We start from the raw sequence: 17,469 nt of genomic DNA, 5'->3' as shown, positions 1-17,469 counted from the left end.
TGAATTCCATATGGTCCATGTCTATAGTGGCACAGTCAACAAAAACCGATGGAAGGTAATGTAGCCCACAGTAGTTACCAGTAGCTGAGATTAATTCAAGATTTCCACTCCTGTGGTGGCAGCTGTTCTCAATGCTGCGGTTCTGTGTTGGTGGTAGTTCATGCTCTTGTCCTTCTTGTGGATACAGTTGTTGTCAGAGATGTTGCCCCTGCCTTGCTGGCAGCTGTTGCTCCTACTATTATCCCTGCCATAGAGGAAGCTTTTGTCACTTTTGGGTTCATGCTGTAACCCCTTCTGTTCCAATGTTGTTGCTGCTATTTTCCATGCTGTGGTTGCTGCAATGGCCCCTTCTGCGGTTACAGCTGTGGTAGCTGCTGTGATCCAAACTGTTTAAGCAGCTGTTGTTGCTGCTGTCATCACAGCTGTGCAGGCAGGTGTTGTTGCAGTAGAGGTCTCTGCTGTCATGAAGCCTACTGTCCTTGATGTTGACGTTGCCATGCTGGTAGCTGTTGTTGCTACTTTGGTCCCTGATGCTCTTACAACTGCAGTGAAAGCTCTTGTTGTGGTAGTGATTGTTGTCACAGCTGCAAATGCCCTGGCCCTGCTGTGGCAGAAGCTATTGTTATTGATGTGGTGGTAGTAGCTGCAGTGGCCCCTGCTATGTTTATTGCAGTGGTCACTGCTCTGGTGCTTGTCATGCTGGTATCGACAGTCCCCTGGTATCAACACCTATGATAAATGTTGTGGTCCATGACGTGCTTGCACTGTTGTTACTGGTTTGGCAGAGGTTGCTGCTACTTTGGTAGTTTCTATTGAAGCAGCTGTTGTGGCTGATGTTGTGGGGCATTTGTTGCTCTTGTGGTTGTTGCTGTGGTGACAGCTACTGTTGTCGCTCCTGTGTTTACAACTGTTTTCACTGCTGTTAATGCTGGCTTGTTGGCCCCTCTTGTTGGCAGCTGTTGTTGCTGCTGTTGTCCTGATCCTGAGGGAAGTTGTGGCTGCTGCTGTGGTTACAGAAGTGGTTGGTGCTATGGTCCTCAATGCTGTCATGACAGTTGTGTCCCTGTAATGGTGATTGCTATGTTTGCCACCATTAAGCAACTTTGTTCTCTACTTTGGTCACTGATGTCAGATACTGCTGGCATGGTTCATCTTGCGGGGTTAAATATGGTTCCTTTTGTAGTCCCCTGCTGTAGTTACACGTGTTATCTCTGTGGCACCCGTTGTGGCAAAGCCTGTTCTTTACTTGGTGACAACTGTCATCTACTGTGGTTAGTACTGTGGTTGCTGCTCTTTCCCCTGTTGTGGTGGCAGCTGTCATTACTACTGCTGTCCCTTCTGTGCTTACATATGACCAAGCTTTTGTCACTGTTGTGCTCCTGGCTGCACTTATGTTATTGTTGCAGCTGATACTGTGGCAGTGGCTGTGATCACAACTGTTTTGGTAATGTTGTGGCTGTTGTCGTTGCCCTGGTCCCTGCTGAGGTAAAAACGATTTGCCGCCATGTCTACAGACGTGTTGACAGTACATCTTGCGTGGTGACAACTGTGGCCGAGTCTATGGTCCCTGCTGTGAATGCAGCAGTAGTTGCTGCTGTTTGTCCTGCCATAGTGGCAGCAGTGGTTGCTGCCGCCATGACTGTTATTGTCTCTGCTGTGGTGGTAGATTTGGCTGCAGCTTTAGTTCCCACTTCACCATGAGAAGTGCGGGAGGCAGCATTTGTATCAAAAAAGCTCTGGACTATGATCATGGAGAGGGACTGTTGTTTAGCCTTCCGACCAATGCAAAATATGTAACTTCTCAAAACAGCACTGAAATCCCTGCTCTGTATTTCACTGTTGTGTCCAGCCCTCCTTGCCCAGATCTAAAACACCCATTCGTGTTCCTCCAGTGTTTCTCTGAGCAGTACCGCTAACCTTGTGGGTCCATAGGGGTATTACTCATGAAAAACTAAATACTGCTGGTTGAACAATGAGCTAAATTTAACAGAAAGATTCAGTGGTAAAATGTTTGCTCCCGTATAAAGCAAGCATTATTCTTTAGTGGTGTTCTTTAAGGACACTCCTATCCTGCGCCTTTTGTCTTTCAAGAAAAATGTTGTTACTCTAGTAACTTCATGAAAACCTTTCATGACGCTGTCAATCTGTAATTTAAACTTTTGTTTTAATCGGGTAGCTCTGTGAAAATTGCCCACAGGTATATCTTATTCATATCCATTTTGCTCTTGTGTTTTTTCGGACACGGTGTTTGCAAGTAGAATTCCTCTGAGCTCCCAGTTGCGGTGTTTGAAAGACCCCCTTATAGTTCCATCATAGTTGGAATAAATGAGAGTGGTGTTAGTGATTTGTTCTTACTGCCTGCTTACTCTAGGTGGGCACGCAGCTGATTCGAGGCGTGTCTGGTGGCGAGAGAAAACGGACCAACATTGGGATGGAGCTGATCACAGACCCCAACATCTTGTTCTTAGATGAACCCACCACTGGGCTGGACGCCAGCACTGCTAACGCTGTAATGCTGCTGCTGAAAAGGTAAGTGGTATAGGCTAAGACTTGATTTATTTATCCCTTATATATTCATTGAAATACATTTATAAAATGTATCTACATAAATAGCTGCCTTTTTATATATATAAATATGGACACTAAGTCAAGCAGGGAGTTTCTGAGGCAGTGGGCATCTTTGACGAAAGAGCTTCGATTACTAATTTCCACCATTTCATCGCCACTATATAGGGCACCTTGCAAATATCTTTCGGCTACTCTGAAACTTTTGCCACTCTTTATGCAGAAGGCGCAAGGCGTGTGTTAGGTCCTTTTCTAATATCCTAAATGAGTCTCAATTATGGATAGGAGTTAGCTGAAACAAAGTCACACAAAATGTTCAACTGTACTAAGAGCTTTGGTTACAGTACAAGAGCACTTGCTGGACATTGCTATGAATTTCATATGTTTGTGCTTCTTATTAACATATTTATCGCAAATGCTCATTTATCTTTGCAAGGAATACATAAAAATCATGCTTGTTTATCATTGATGCAATTGGCCATGAATCAGTGTTTTGGGCTTTTAGGAAACTGGCTAATGAATTGGGATATTTTTGGTGAAGAAAGCAACATAGACGAAGGGTGACTCTTTTTTCTGAGTTATGTTTGGTCGATGTCAGGCACAGGTTTAATATTTCACTCACACTGCCTGATTGTAGTCTTCTTCGGAGTAGGACATGAAAAAGTCATTGTCATTGCAGGCCTGAATCATAGACCATCTGTGACTGACCATAGGATGCATCCAAAGAGCAAAGGAATATGTGGTTTCTGTCTATTTGCTTCGGGGTCTATTGAATTACTTCATGGCAGAGGAGGAGAGCATAGGCATGCAGTCCAGTGGTCTTGTACATTGCCTTTTAAAGTACTACTTAGGATTATGTTTTTGTTTAGGGCTTGAAAGTACATGTACATAATCTGAAAATACAGTGGTGAAGAAATCTTTCTAATTCAGCCTTATCTAGTATATAAAATCGAGGAACACTTCAGCGTGTTTAGAAATAGAGACGTGCATGGCCATCGCATCGTGGAAGCCTTCCAGCAGCTGTCTTCAAGCAATGGTTGCTTCAACCCTAATGCTCAATTGGTTTACAATTCAGATTGGTTTCATGAAAATAGTCTTGAAGCTCAAACCAATGAGGAGGTGGATTGAAGAGGTGGAGCAAAGTTGAACCAGTGATCCTGAATATCCTGAATATGTCTTGCACCCTACAAACAAACCATGACCTGCCAATCACATTTGAGGAAGCCAGGCTGCTTCATGAATCTTGTTCTACAACTCCTGATCGGCCAGCTTGTGCACAGAATTCAGAGTCTGGTCATCTTTACTAAAATAACTGCAACAGACCTGCAAAAATGCCTTAGTGCTCAGGCACGGGGGCATTCTTCCTTTGGAATCATATCTTTTTATGCAAAAACTAGAGCAAGGTCCCTCTGAAACGTCAGGTTCGGTGGCATGTGTAGCTGCAGATACACATGCTGTGCATAGTCCGCCGTCTGGTGTTGGGTCGGAGTGTTACAAGTTGTTTTTCTTCGAAGAAGTCTTTTCGAGTCACGAGACCGAGGGACTCCTCCCACTTCGGTTCCATTGCGCATGGGCGTCGACTCCATCTTAGATTGTTTTTTTTCCGCCATCGGGTTCGGACGTGTTCCTTTTCGCTCCGTGTTTCGGGTCTGAAAGTTAGTCAGAATCAACGGAAAATTCGTCGGTATTGTTTCGTTCGGTATCGGGATAGTTAGGGCAAATCGACACCGAGCCTTAAAGAGCTCCGGTAACCCTTCGGGGTATTTTCGATCCCCCGTCGGGGCCTGGTCGGCCCGACCGCGTGCAACATCGAGACTGATGGAACGGACCCCGTTCCGATTCTGTCCTAAATGGCACAGTAACTATCCTTATACAGACCAACATTTGGTCTGTAACTTGTGCCTGTCCCCCGAGCACAAGGAAGAGTCGTGTGAGGCCTGTCGCGCGTTTCGGTCGAGAAAAACACTCAGGGACCGAAGAGCCAGGAGGTTGCAGATGGCTTCCACGCCGACAGGACAACAAGGGTTCGAGGAGGAGGAAGAAGAAGAAACTTTCTCCATCCGCGATTCGGATTCCGAAGAATTCGACGTCGACGAGCAACCAACCATGAGTAAGACGTAGAAAGAAAGATCACACGAGAAAACAGACAAAGCCCAGGGGACGCCACTGCCAACAGGCCATGGCATAACCCATAAAGTAGGTGACCGTCCATCGGCACCGAAAAAGGGCGAGCTGGTGCCGAAGTCGTCCGACTCAGGTCGAGACACAGGCATGCAACACTCTCGGGAGAGTGGTGCAGAAAGCTCGACACCGAGATAGCGGCACCGAAGCTACTCGACACAGAGACAGCGGTACCGAAGCTGCTCGGCACAGAGATAGCGGCACCGAAGATGGTCGGCACCGAGAGGCCAAGACACCGAAAAAGAGAAAGATCTCGTTGGAGCCGAAAACAACTAAAGACACGGTTTCGGTGCCAAAACACCCGGCAACCGAACCAAAAACCAGTTCCTACTCAGAGGAACAATCACTGTCCTCCCAACTAAAAAGACACAGATTTGAGGAGGAATTACAAACTACAGAGGTAGATCACACGCAACAGCGGATCTTTATCCAAAGGGGTACAGGGAAAATCAGCACTCTTCCCCCAATCAGAAGGAAAAGGAAGCTTGACTTCCAGCAACAAGACAAGCCACCACAAGCAAAGGTGGTAAAGAGGGCAACTCCACCACCCTCTCCACCACAGTCAACTCATGTATCACCGGCACAGACTCCACCACAATCACCAGCTCATACCACCATGAGCCAGGATGATCAGGCAGCATGGGACCTCTATGATGCTCCAGTATCGTACAATAGTCCAGAGTCGCACCCAACTAAACCCTCACCACCTGAGGACAGTACAGCATATGCACAGGTGGTAGCTAGGGCAGCCGAATTTCATAATGTATCTCTACATTCGGAGCCTATTGAGGATGACTTCCTCTTTAACACCCTGTCCTACACCCACAGCCATTATCAAAGCCTTCCCATGCTCCCGGGAATGCTAAGGCACGCTAAACAGATTTTCAAGGAGCCTGTTAAAAGCAGAGCAATAACTCCAAGGGTGGAGAAAAAATACAAGGCACCGCCCACAGACCCTGCTTTTATTACATCACAACTGACACCAGATTCAGTAGTCGTAGGAGCAGCTCGTAAAAGAGCCAACTCGCAGACATCAGGCGACGCACCACCTCCGGACAAGGAGAGCCACAAGCTTGATGCAGCTGGGAAAAGGGTTGCGGCACAAGCTGCAAATCAATGGCGCATCGCCAACTCGCAAGCACTCCTAGCGCGATACGACAGGGCCCATTGGGACGAGATGCAACATCTCATCGAGCACCTCCCCAAAGAATTCCAGAAACGAGCGAAACAAGTGGTTGAAGAGGGGCAAAATATCTCCAACAACCAAATACGTTCTTCTATGGATGCAGCAGATACAGCTGCAAGAACAATAAATACTGCTGTGACAATAAGGAGGCACGCATGGCTGTGCACATCTGGCTACAAACCTGAGATACAACAGGCAGTGCTCAATATTCCGTTCAATGAACAGCAATTGTTTGGCCCAGAAGTGGACACTGCAATTGAAAAATTGAAGAAGGACACTGACACAGCCAAAGCCATTGGCGCACTCTATTCCCCGCAGGGCAGAGGCACATTTGGCACATTTCGCAAAACAACTTTCAGAGGAGGGTTTCGAGGTCAAGCCACAGAAGCCAGCATCTCACAAACAAGACCACCTACCTACCAGGGACAATATCAAAGGGGTGGCTTTCGAGGCCAATACAGAGGGGGCCAATTCCCAAGAAACCGGGGAAAGTTTCAGGGTCCCAAAACCCCTAAAAATAAACAGTGACTCACAAGTCACACAACCCCTTCACACAACACCAGTGGGGGGAAGACTAAGCCAGTTCCACAAATCATGGGAGGAAATAACAACAGACACTTGGGTCTTAGCAATTATCCAACATGGTTATTGCATAGAATTTCTCCAACTCCCTCCAAACGTCCCACCGAAAACACACAATATGTCAAAACAGCATATAGACCTTCTAGGACTAGAAGTTCAAGCATTACTGCAAAAAGACGCAATAGAATTAGTACCAAAAACACAAAAGAACACAGGAGTTTACTTACTGTGCTTTCTAATACTGAAAAAGGACAAAAGTCTGAGACCAATATTAGATCTCAGAACACTAAACACCTACATCAATTCAGACCACTTTCACATGGTCACGTTACAAGACGGAATACCACTACTGAAACAGCAAGACTACATGACAACGTTAGATCTAAAAGACGCGTATTTCCATAAACCGATACATCCCTCGCACAGGAAATACCTAAGGTTCGTATTCAAAGGAATACATTACCAATTCAAAGTGTTGCCATTCGGACTAACAACAGCACCAAGAGTCTTTACAAAATGTCTAGCAGTAGTAGCTGCACATATCAGGAGGCAGCAAATACACGTGTTCCCGTACCTAGACGATTGGTTAATCAAAACCAACTCGCTAACAAAGTGTTCACACCACACAGATTATGTTATACAAACTGGGTTTCTCCATCAACTATGCAAAGTCACACCTTTTGCCGTGTCAAACACAGCAATACTTAGGAGCGACAATCAACACAACAAAAGGGATTGCCACTCCAAGTCCACAAAGGGTTCAAAATTTTCACAAGGTGATACAAGCTATGTATCCAACACAAAAGATACACGCAAAGATGGTATTAAAACTCCTAGGCATGATGTCCTCATGCATAGCCATTGTCCCAAACGCAAGATTGCACATGCGGCCCTTACAACAGTGCCTAGCATCACAATGGTCACATGCACAGGGTCAACTTCTAGATCTGGTGTTGATAGACCGCCAAACATACATCTCGCTTCTATGGTGGAACAGTACAAATTTAAACAAAGGGCGGCCTTTCCAAGACCCAGTGCCACAATACGTGATAACAACAGATGCTTCCATGACAGGTTGGGGAGCACACCTCAATCAACACAGCATCCAAGGACAATGGGACGTACATCAAAGAGAGTTTCATATAAATCACCTAGAATTGTTAGCAGTATTTCTAGCGTTGAAAGCATTCCAACCAATGATAACCCACAAATACATTCTTGTCAAAACAGACAACATGACCACAATGTATTATTTAAACAAACAGGGGGGAACACACTCGACACAGTTGTGTCTCCTAACACAAAAAATATGGCATTGGGCAATTCACAACCACATTCGCCTAATAGCACAGTTTATTCCAGGGATCCAGAACCAGCTAGCAGACAATCTCTCTCGGGATCACCAACAGGTCCACAAATGGGAAATTCACCCCCAAATCCTGAACACTTACTTCCAAATTTGGGGAACACCTCAAATAGATCTATTTGCAACAAAAGAAAACGCAAAATGCCAAAACTTCGCATCCAGGTACCCACACCGGCAATCTCAAGGCAATGCTCTATGGATGAATTGGTCAGGGATATTTGCGTACGCTTTTCCCCCTCTCCCTCTCCTTCCATATCTAGTAAACAGATTGAGTCAAAACAAACTCAAACTCATACTAATAGCACCAACCTGGGCAAGACAACCTTGGTATACCACACTACTAGACCTGTCAGTAGTACCTCATGTCAAACTACCCAACAGGCCAGATCTGTTAACACAACACAACACAAACAACAGATCAGGCATCCAAACCCAGCATCGCTGAATCTAGCAATTTGGCTCCTGAAATCCTAGAATTTGGACACTTGAACCTCACACAAGAGTGTATGGAGGTCATAAAACAAGCTAGAAGACCATCCACTAGACACTGCTATGCAAGTAAATGGAAAAGATTTGTTTGTTTCTGCCATAATAATCAAGTCCAACCATTGCATGCATCTCCAAAAGATGTAGTAGGATATTTACTACATTTACAAAAATCAAATCTAGCTTTCTCTTCCATAAAAATACATCTCGCAGCAATATCTGCTTACCTGCAGATTACTCATTCAACTTCCCTATTTAGAATACCTGTCATTAAAGCGTTTATGGAAGGCCTAAAGAGAATTATACCACCAAGGACACCACCTGTTCCTTCATGGAACCTCAACATTGTCTTGACAAGGCTCATGGGTCCACCTTTCGAACCCATGCATTCTTTTGAAATGCAATACTTAACGTGGAAAGTTGCATTTCTCATTGCCATCACATCTCTAAGAAGAGTAAGTGAAATACAGGCGTTTACCATACAAGAACCATTTATTCAAATACACAAAAATAAGGTCGTTCTAAGAACAAATCCAAAATTCTTACCAAAGGTTATCTCACCGTTCCACTTAAACCAAACAGTGGAATTACCAGTGTTCTTCCCACAGCCAGATTCAATAGCTGAAAGAGCACTACATACATTAGACATCAAAAGAGCGCTAATGTACTACATTGACAGGACAAAAGAAATTAGGAAGACAAAACAACTATTTATTGCCTTCCAAAAACCTCATACAGGAAATCCAATTTCAAAACAAGGTATCGCCAGATGGATAGTAAAGTGCATCCAAACCTGCTATCTTAAAGCAAAGAGAGAACTGCCTATTACACCAAAGGCACACTCAACCAGAAAGAAAGGTGCTACTATGGCCTTTCTAGGAAATATTCCAATGACCGAAATATGTAAGGCAGCAACATGGTCTACGCCTCATACATTTACTAAACACTACTGTGTAGATGTGTTATCTGCACAACAGGCCACAGTAGGTCAAGCCGTACTAAGAACTTTATTTCAAACTACTTCCACTCCTACAGGCTGAACCACCGCTTTTGGGGAGATAACTGCTTACTAGTCTATGCAAAGCATGTGTATCTGCAGCTACACATGCCACCGAACTGAAAATGTCCCTTACCCAGTGTACATCTGTTCGTGGCATTAGTCGCTGCAGATTCACATGCGCCCACTCTCCTCCCCGGGAGCCTGTAGCCGTTTAGAAGTAGATCTTGAACATTTGTACATTTGTAAATATATTACATTAAACCTTCATTTTGTACATACGTATTTATTCCATTGCATGGGCACTATTATTAGCATACACAACTCCTACCTCACCCTCTGCGGGGAAAACAATCTAAGATGGAGTCCCGACGCCCATGCGCAATGGAACCGAAGTGGGAGGAGTCCCTCGGTCTCGTGACTCGAAAAGACTTCTTCGAAGAAAAACAACTTGTAACACTCCGACCCAACACCAGACGGCGGACTATGCACAGCATGTGAATCTGCAGCGACTAATGCCACGAACAGATGTACACTGGGTAAGTGACATTTTCATTATCAGGTATGTAAGAAGTGTGAGCTGTGCATCTTTTTTTGGAAAACTGTGATTTTTGTTTTGTACAAAGGGATTGCCAGCGTATTCCAATAGGATAAATCCAGTTTTCAGCAGTTTGCCACTGCTGTACCATTTGCAAGTGGTTGTACTTGCCTTTAAGGTCAATTTCTGGCTGTGGAGAAGTAAAATTGTAGAGGCTTACAAAGATGAGAGTAGTTCCTACTTGGTAGTCACTTTTGAGGTAGTCATTAAATCTGGAGTTGTAGAATACACGTTGACCCAGGAGTCTGTTTTTAAAGTGACAGCGAGAAGCACCATTGCCTGAGAGCTGAAACACGTTGGTCCTGGGGTTGGTATGCCTTCTTCAGAAACCCTTTTCTCCTCCTGCTCTGAAACTATTGACTTTAATTCATCCCCAGCTCCGTCCTGCCTTGCACAGGGAGTTCCCCTATATTTTTGTAGCAAACTTCCTTGCGTTCCTATTTTTCGTTATGACCTTTTTACAATAGGCTGTGCACTTCAGATATACGAGTCAATGCTTGAGTGCAGTCACTGACAATGTCTGCCTTTCTGACCATTCATAAAGATGTCTGTGATCCCTGCTAGTTTTTACGCATCTTTGACATAGACTTTACTATCTGTAGATTCATACTTTTACTACCAGCCTGTCTGCAAAAGCACTGAAACCAGACTTATTGATCTCTGCTGCAGTCTCCTACCCACAGTGTGCATTGCATTTCCAAGTTCAGTTCATGATCCAGTCAGTCACCCTGGCACCCACATAGTGGCCTATTCGCTTGCTTGTGACCATGTCACAGGTGTTTCTGAAGCCATATTAGACCATGTCATTTGCTTTTTCTTGGTCTTGAGAAGAGCCGCTGGATCCTCACATAACTCCCCCTGTGGTACGATGCTGTCATAGACCATGTGATCCTCTAATTTCAAGCTATTTGACCAAGTAGGTCTGTCTTTGCTGATAAATATCTTAACACTAGCTTAACACAAAGTGATGGACATTCCTGAACTGGTGTTGTCAAACCCCTTGCTTTCTTCCTGCTCTCTCTATACACTTGCACCGAGTAAACTGGATTTACTATTTTGATTCTTCGTGTTACGAAGTCCTATAAGGTTTTTTAGTGTTTCTTTTGTTTTCAAAGATTGTACCAAAAAAAAAAATCAGTGGTTAGCAGTTTACTTTCTTTATACGTTATTTATTCACATAGTCATATATTATTTGCTGCTCCTATTTCCATTTGAAGGCTATTTACCTTGAATTTGGTCCTACAAGAAACTTTTCATTATTTCCTTCTCGAGCCTGCCTGACTCATTTCCCTCTTTTTTTCAACTAGCAAACTCCTCCTTCCAGCAGGGAATACATACTTTGGCCCGCGTGAATTATGCCGAAGGACATGTTGCCTCCTGCACTGCAGTGCTTAATTAAAAAGCGCTGCAGTTGTTGGTAGGTCAGTGCCTGTGGGCACAGCGGGGAGGGCAACAAGAGTACATTTGGGGGAGGGGGGGGGGAAACTTCTCCTTAAAACAACAAAAACAGCAATCACCAAATGTACACACGTCTTCCAGCACTACAGTCCCAAACTACGAGCATAATGTGCATGGATGGGATATGTATTTTTGTGCAGTATTAAAAAGGTGTTGCTGGTGGGTTCTCCACTGACAAAGAAAAAGCAAGTGCATGAAGATTTTTTTTAACATAATAACCACTGTCAATTACCAGTCAGTCGTTATAATGAGGTCTGTGTTTCCATAGAAAGAGCATTTTTTGGTTTGCTTTTAACTTTGGTGCCATTTGATGAATCTTCATGAAACTTTCCAAAAACAGACATTCATCTGTCAGCTCCTTCCTGGAAAGCTTCAAGCTGATAGTCAAGCTGGGATGAGAAAAAAGAGAGTTCCAAAACCAAATTCGCCTGTGTATTTTCTAAAGATTCTTTTAGGGCACGATACCTGAAAAACTCCTGAACGGAATTACACCAAATTTGGCAGGAATCATGCTCCAGAAAGTGTGCTTTTGGTGATTTTTTGTCTAGATCTGACCAGTGGTTTTTGAGAAATTAAAGTACAAAAATACCTGTGTATCTGGATGGTTAGTTGCAAGGACCTCTTGCAAGAGTCCTGCAAGCTCCACCTAAAAAAATAGAGGATTCATATTTGCCAAGGGGGCTTATTTTCCCCAGGGCCTCCTTGGTCCTGTGGGAGCAAGCACTTTGATTGGCCGGCTGCAACATGAAAGAGAAAATGTTGCAGCAGACATTACATGAATCTCAGTCCCCCTGTTCTGAGATTATTCTTTAAAAAATATATAAAAGGGCAGAGTAAGAAAACCCTGAACCTCTAGCACTTTTTTGGGCCCCAGACAAACCAGTATGGGCTTTAATTGATATAATCTGGCATGCGCCTTTCTAATGGATTTTTTTTTTTTTTTTTTTAAAGTAATCCAGTCAGCATATTTCTGAAAACATCCATTTTGAAAGCGCTGTAAACAGTGTAATAACTTTTTTTGCACATTTTGCGACTACCTGTTTACACTGTGTGCAGCCCTTCCTGTACTATGCGTGATGCGCTTTTTAAATAAACAAGTTAATTATTCACAGTGCTTTTTGTCACAGCCTTGGACCGCTTAGCCCTATAAATACACGCTTTTATTTCCGCAGGGCACTGACCAGGATTCAGATTAGTGACCACCCAGCAACACCATTAACCAAGCAAGCTGTCCAATCTGAAAATATATATTTCCCACGGATACATTTATTTTCCATTTAAGGTGTGTGTATTATAGTTTATTTGCAGTTACCTGTAGGTGAAAGGCCAACAAACAAACATTACAGAATATTCTCCTTTTAGCCATGTCTTTGACCCTGCTCACACATTCTCTGACCCGCCCACACACCCTGCCACACCCTCTCCGTACCCAGGCTCACACTTTCCATACAGTTCCCTACGAACTTCGACCATCGGTTGGACATGTTCTTTCAATACACTATTCTGAGAGTATGGACGCTCCTCTGTGAGACAGTTTGGAGCAAAGCTTACCTTATGCTGAGTACTATAGTCCTGCTCAGTTGGAGGTTAACAATTGAATGGTAAAGTCAGCAGACCATGGCCCTCATTCCAACATTGACGGGCGGCGGAGGCCGCCCGTCAATGTTGCGCGTCAGGAATACCGCTCCGCGGTCCAGAGACCGCGGAGGGTATTCCAAGTTTTCCCCTGGGCTGGCGGGCGGCCGCCGAAAGGCCGCCCGCCAGCCCAGGGGAAAACGACCTTCCCACCATGAAGCCGGCTCGTAATCGAGCCGGCGGAGTGGGAAGGTGCGACGGGTGCTACTGCACCCGTCGCGTATTTCACTGTCTGCTATGCAGACAGTGAAATACAAGCGGGGCCCTCTTACCGGGGCCCCTGCAGTGCCCATGCCATTGGCATGGGCACTGCAGGGGCCCCAGGGGCCCCGCGACTCCCCCTCCCGCCATCCGGTTCCCGGCGGGAGAACCGCCAGGAACTGGATGGCGGGAGGGGGAGTCGGAATCCCCAAGCCGGCGCAGCAAGCTGCGCCGGCTTGGAGGATTCCTTGGGGGCAGCGGGAAACCGGCGGGAGACCGCCGGTTTCCCTTCTCTGACCGCGGCTAAGCCGCCGCGGTCAGAATGCCCCGCGGGGCACCGCCGGCCTGTCGGCGGTGCCACCGCGTCCCGCGGCCCTGACGGAAGTAATCCGCCAGGGTCGTAATGACCACCCATGTGTTTTTAGAGGGACATTAGGTTTTACTGCATGTGATAACTGGCATTAACTGAGCAGCAGTTATAGATAACTCTTTTTTAGGTTTTGCCTGCACAGCGCTTGCACTGTGCTTGCAAAGTCTTATGTTACTAAAAAATAATATTTTGAAAGGACTTAGAACCGTCTCTACTTTCCATCTTGCTTACCTGAACTTCCCGTTTGTTCAATCAAATGTCGCTCTAACGTCACTTGAATTTACTTGCTTTTTATTGGCTAGCAGATCTTTTGCCGTTGCATGGCCAAACTGCCCCTTCCGGTTTTTGGTGATTGGTTACTTGTTAGTGTTTGTACAGAAAAAGATTAAATGAACGTGAGCCAGTTCGCGTTGAATTGTGTGTAAACATGTTGGCCATCTGGTAATGGAGTATCGAGTACAGGTGTAAAGCAATGTGTTTTTCATTACTTAATAATTCCATTTCTGATGAATCAATCAGTTACTCGCCTGTGAGGGTCTCAAGGTCGCTATGTGGTGGGGGGGGGGTGGAGCCTCATCCGAAGAGCCACGTCTTGAGGTTCTTCCTGAAGATAATGAGCGATGGGCTTTGTCTAAGGTCTAGGGGGCAGGTTGTTCCAGCTCTTTGCTGCAATGTAGGTGAAGGATCATCCCCTGGCGGTGGTTTTTCGAATGCGAGGGACAGTGGCCAGAGCCAGTTGAGCGGAGCAGAGGGATCTGGTGGGGTGTGGAAGGAGATGTGGTGGTTCAGGTATGCCGGTCTGACATTGTGTATGGCTTAGTATGTGTGGGTGTGTAGCTTGAAGTTGATTTGTTTTTCTGTCGGGAGCCAGTAGAGGGTACTCAGGTGCTGGAAGATATGTTCTTGACGTGGGATGTTAAGGACAAGTCTGACGGTGGTGTTCTGGATGAATTGCAGCTTTTTGATGTTTCTCATAGTGGGGCCAGCGTAGAGTGTGTTGCCGTAGTCAAGGTTGCTTGTGACTACGGCGTGGGTAACTGTCCTGCAGCAGTCTGCTGGGATCCATTTGAAAATATTCCAGAGAACGCGGTAGGAGGAAGTGACTGAATTTACATGTCGGGTCATTGATAGGGAGGAGTTGAGGATGAATAACAGTATAAATTATTAACATTGTAATTACAATTACAGTTTAAATTATTATAATTTATAATCATAACTTTATTAATAATAGCAGTAAAAATTATTTGTGTTCTTTTCTTAAATTACCACTCAATCATTTTTAAAGTAAAGTCATTTGTACAATTGGGTGACGTTTTATTTCGAATTCTTCTCTCAGTGACTTATTAACAGGCAGTCACAAGTGCAGTTATCTTGCAGGTACTAGGGGCCTGATTTAAATGGTGGAGCAGGTACAGTGGTGCCAGGGCTACAGGGTGTCAGAACCCCTCTAAACGCTGATTATTGTTACATTTGAGTGCTAAACAGGCTGATACAAGTGCAGTTATCTAGCAGGCACTAGGTTCATGATTTCAATGGTGCAAAAGGTGCAATGGCACTGGGAACAAAAGATCTAGGCTCTCCACCAAACACTTAATATTGCTATATTTTACAACTAAACAAGCAGTCACAAGTGCATTTATCTTTCAGGTAGTGGGGGTCATGATTTGAATGGTGCAGCAGGTGTAGTGGCTCCGGAGCCAAAAGTTGTCATAGCTCTTCTAAACACCAATTATTGCAGTACTTTACTACTAAATAGGCAGTCACAAGTGCATTTATCTTACAGGCACTAGGGTCAAGATTTGAATGGTGCAGCGGGACCAGGCCTAAAAGTTGTCGAAACTCCTTTAAACACCAAATATTGCTATATTTTACTTCTAAACAGGCAGTCACAACTACAGTTATCTTGCAGGTACTAGGATCATGCTTTTAATTGTTGAGCAAGTGCAGTGGCACCGGTGCCACAAGGTGTCAGAACCCCTCAAACTTAGATTATTGCTAGATTTTTCTTCTAAACAGGCAGTCATAAGTGCATTTATCTTGCAGGCACTAGGGTCATGATTTTTGTGGGGCAGCAGGTGTAGTGACACTGCAGCCAAAAGCTCTAGGAATCCCACTAAACACAAATTATTACTAAATTTTACTTCTAAACAGGCAGTCAGAGTGCAGTTATCTTGCAGGCATTACGGTCATGATTTGAATAGTGCAGCAGGTGGAGTGGCACTGAGGCAAGAAGTTGTTATAGCTCCTCTAAACACCAAATATTGCTATATTTTACTACTAAACAGGCAGTTAAAGTTGTGGTTACCTTGCAGTTAATAGGGACATGGTTTCAATGCTTCAGCAAGTGCAGTGGCACTTTACTAACTGCACATTACTATACTGTTATACAACAGCATATTAAATAAAGTAGAGATTACAAGTGTTGAATCCTGGGACATTAATTCAATATACCTCACTACATAAATAACTATTAATGGTTTATCAAATTTAAAACAAACATTATTATAACCTTTTTTCTAATATTCATAATGCAGTTAGTTAGATAGAATGTAAAAGAAAAAAACAAAGGTGAAACCTATTGACTTTGCCACTGCTTGTTTTTCTAGTCTGCTAAGTGCTTTTTAATGGCGGTGGTGGCTTATGGTACTGCATTCCTTAGTTGGGGTCCTCTATTTTTTTTAGTTTCTCCTTACCAATTTTAGTGGAAGATTTTGGCCATGAGAAATTTTGTACAGATTTAGGGCCTTATTATGAGTTATTATGAGTTTGGCGATCGGACGAGCGGACCGCCAAACTCGCGGGAATGATACTACTGTCATACTGTTGGCTTCACCCCCAATCGTCTTACAATGTCCCCTTAAGGGAGCTGAGGCCAGTACCATAGCACACCAGCACCATCGAAATGAGCGCTCATTCCGATGGTGCTGGGCAGGAGGGCCCATTCACTTCCCATGCCATGGTCATGGGCAGTAAAGGGGCCCCCCGTGGGCCTCCGGCACTGGCTTTCTTCCAGCCTTTCCATGGTGGGTTGACTGCCATGGAAAGGCTGGTGGAAAGCTGAGTTGTAATCAGCACGGCGGCAATGAGTTCAGCGCTGCCGTGGCTGAGTTGAACTCAGACCGCCGTCAGTCCATCGGGAACGATGTTCCTGGCAGGGACAGGGGCCCCTGGCGAGACCACTTGCCAGGGTTGTAATGTGGCGGTTGGACCGCCTGATGTGCGGCAGAATGACCGATCCTCGAATAGCCACTCGTAATGAGTTCCTTAATCTTCATGTGCATTTCTAGAAACCAGTTATTGCAATGATTTGATTTTTATGCTTCGTTTCTAGGCACATGAAAAGTTATTGGTTACACAGACCAGCTTTAGACCCTTTGCTCCTCTTGCTGCTGCCACATGAAAGAAGCCAAAAACGTTTATAATATCCATTTTGCTCCTCCTCTTTGCCATTAAACCGTGACATTTAAATATGTAACTGCTAAATTCGTTTCATTTGGCATTTGCGCTTGTTTTAGCACTGGCTCCAAATCAGGGTTGGGGGTGGAGTAGTACTTGAACTTGCTGTGGTTTCTGCACAGGTAGTTGTGTTACATATTCAAGGGGTAATAACACTGGCAACAAGTGTGCCAAACAGTTGGCTTATGTTCCTCCCCTTTACTTACCAGCAAGGTGATAACCTGGTGTTAAAACACACCTAATCCCTGGCATCAAAGTTATGAGCACCGCAGTGGTTTAGCTCTTGTTATTATACCATGGGTCTACATGGCCTAGATAGTGCTGACACAGGGTGGCAGAAAGATATAGCTGACCCACCAATGAATACCAGCTTACAGAACTACCTGAC

At 44.7% G+C, this 17,469-nt stretch overlaps 1 protein-coding gene across 5 annotated transcripts in view; it reads left to right on the top strand.

Annotated features, from left to right (window-relative positions):
- Window positions 1-17,469, top strand: part of LOC138299827 (broad substrate specificity ATP-binding cassette transporter ABCG2-like) — a 676,683-nt gene that overhangs the window by 503,075 nt on the left and 156,139 nt on the right. For all 5 annotated transcript variants that reach the window (XM_069238424.1, XM_069238432.1, XM_069238461.1 and 2 more), the window contains one exon: window positions 2,372-2,529. In XM_069238424.1, the coding sequence (XP_069094525.1) occupies window positions 2,372-2,529 (158 nt within the window). The remainder of the gene's footprint in view (window positions 1-2,371; window positions 2,530-17,469) is intronic.

Source organism: Pleurodeles waltl, chromosome 1_2 (genome assembly GCF_031143425.1).
Source record: "Pleurodeles waltl isolate 20211129_DDA chromosome 1_2, aPleWal1.hap1.20221129, whole genome shotgun sequence".
NCBI lineage: Eukaryota > Metazoa > Chordata > Amphibia > Caudata > Salamandridae > Pleurodeles > Pleurodeles waltl.
This window is presented reverse-complemented; position numbering and strand designations above follow the sequence as displayed.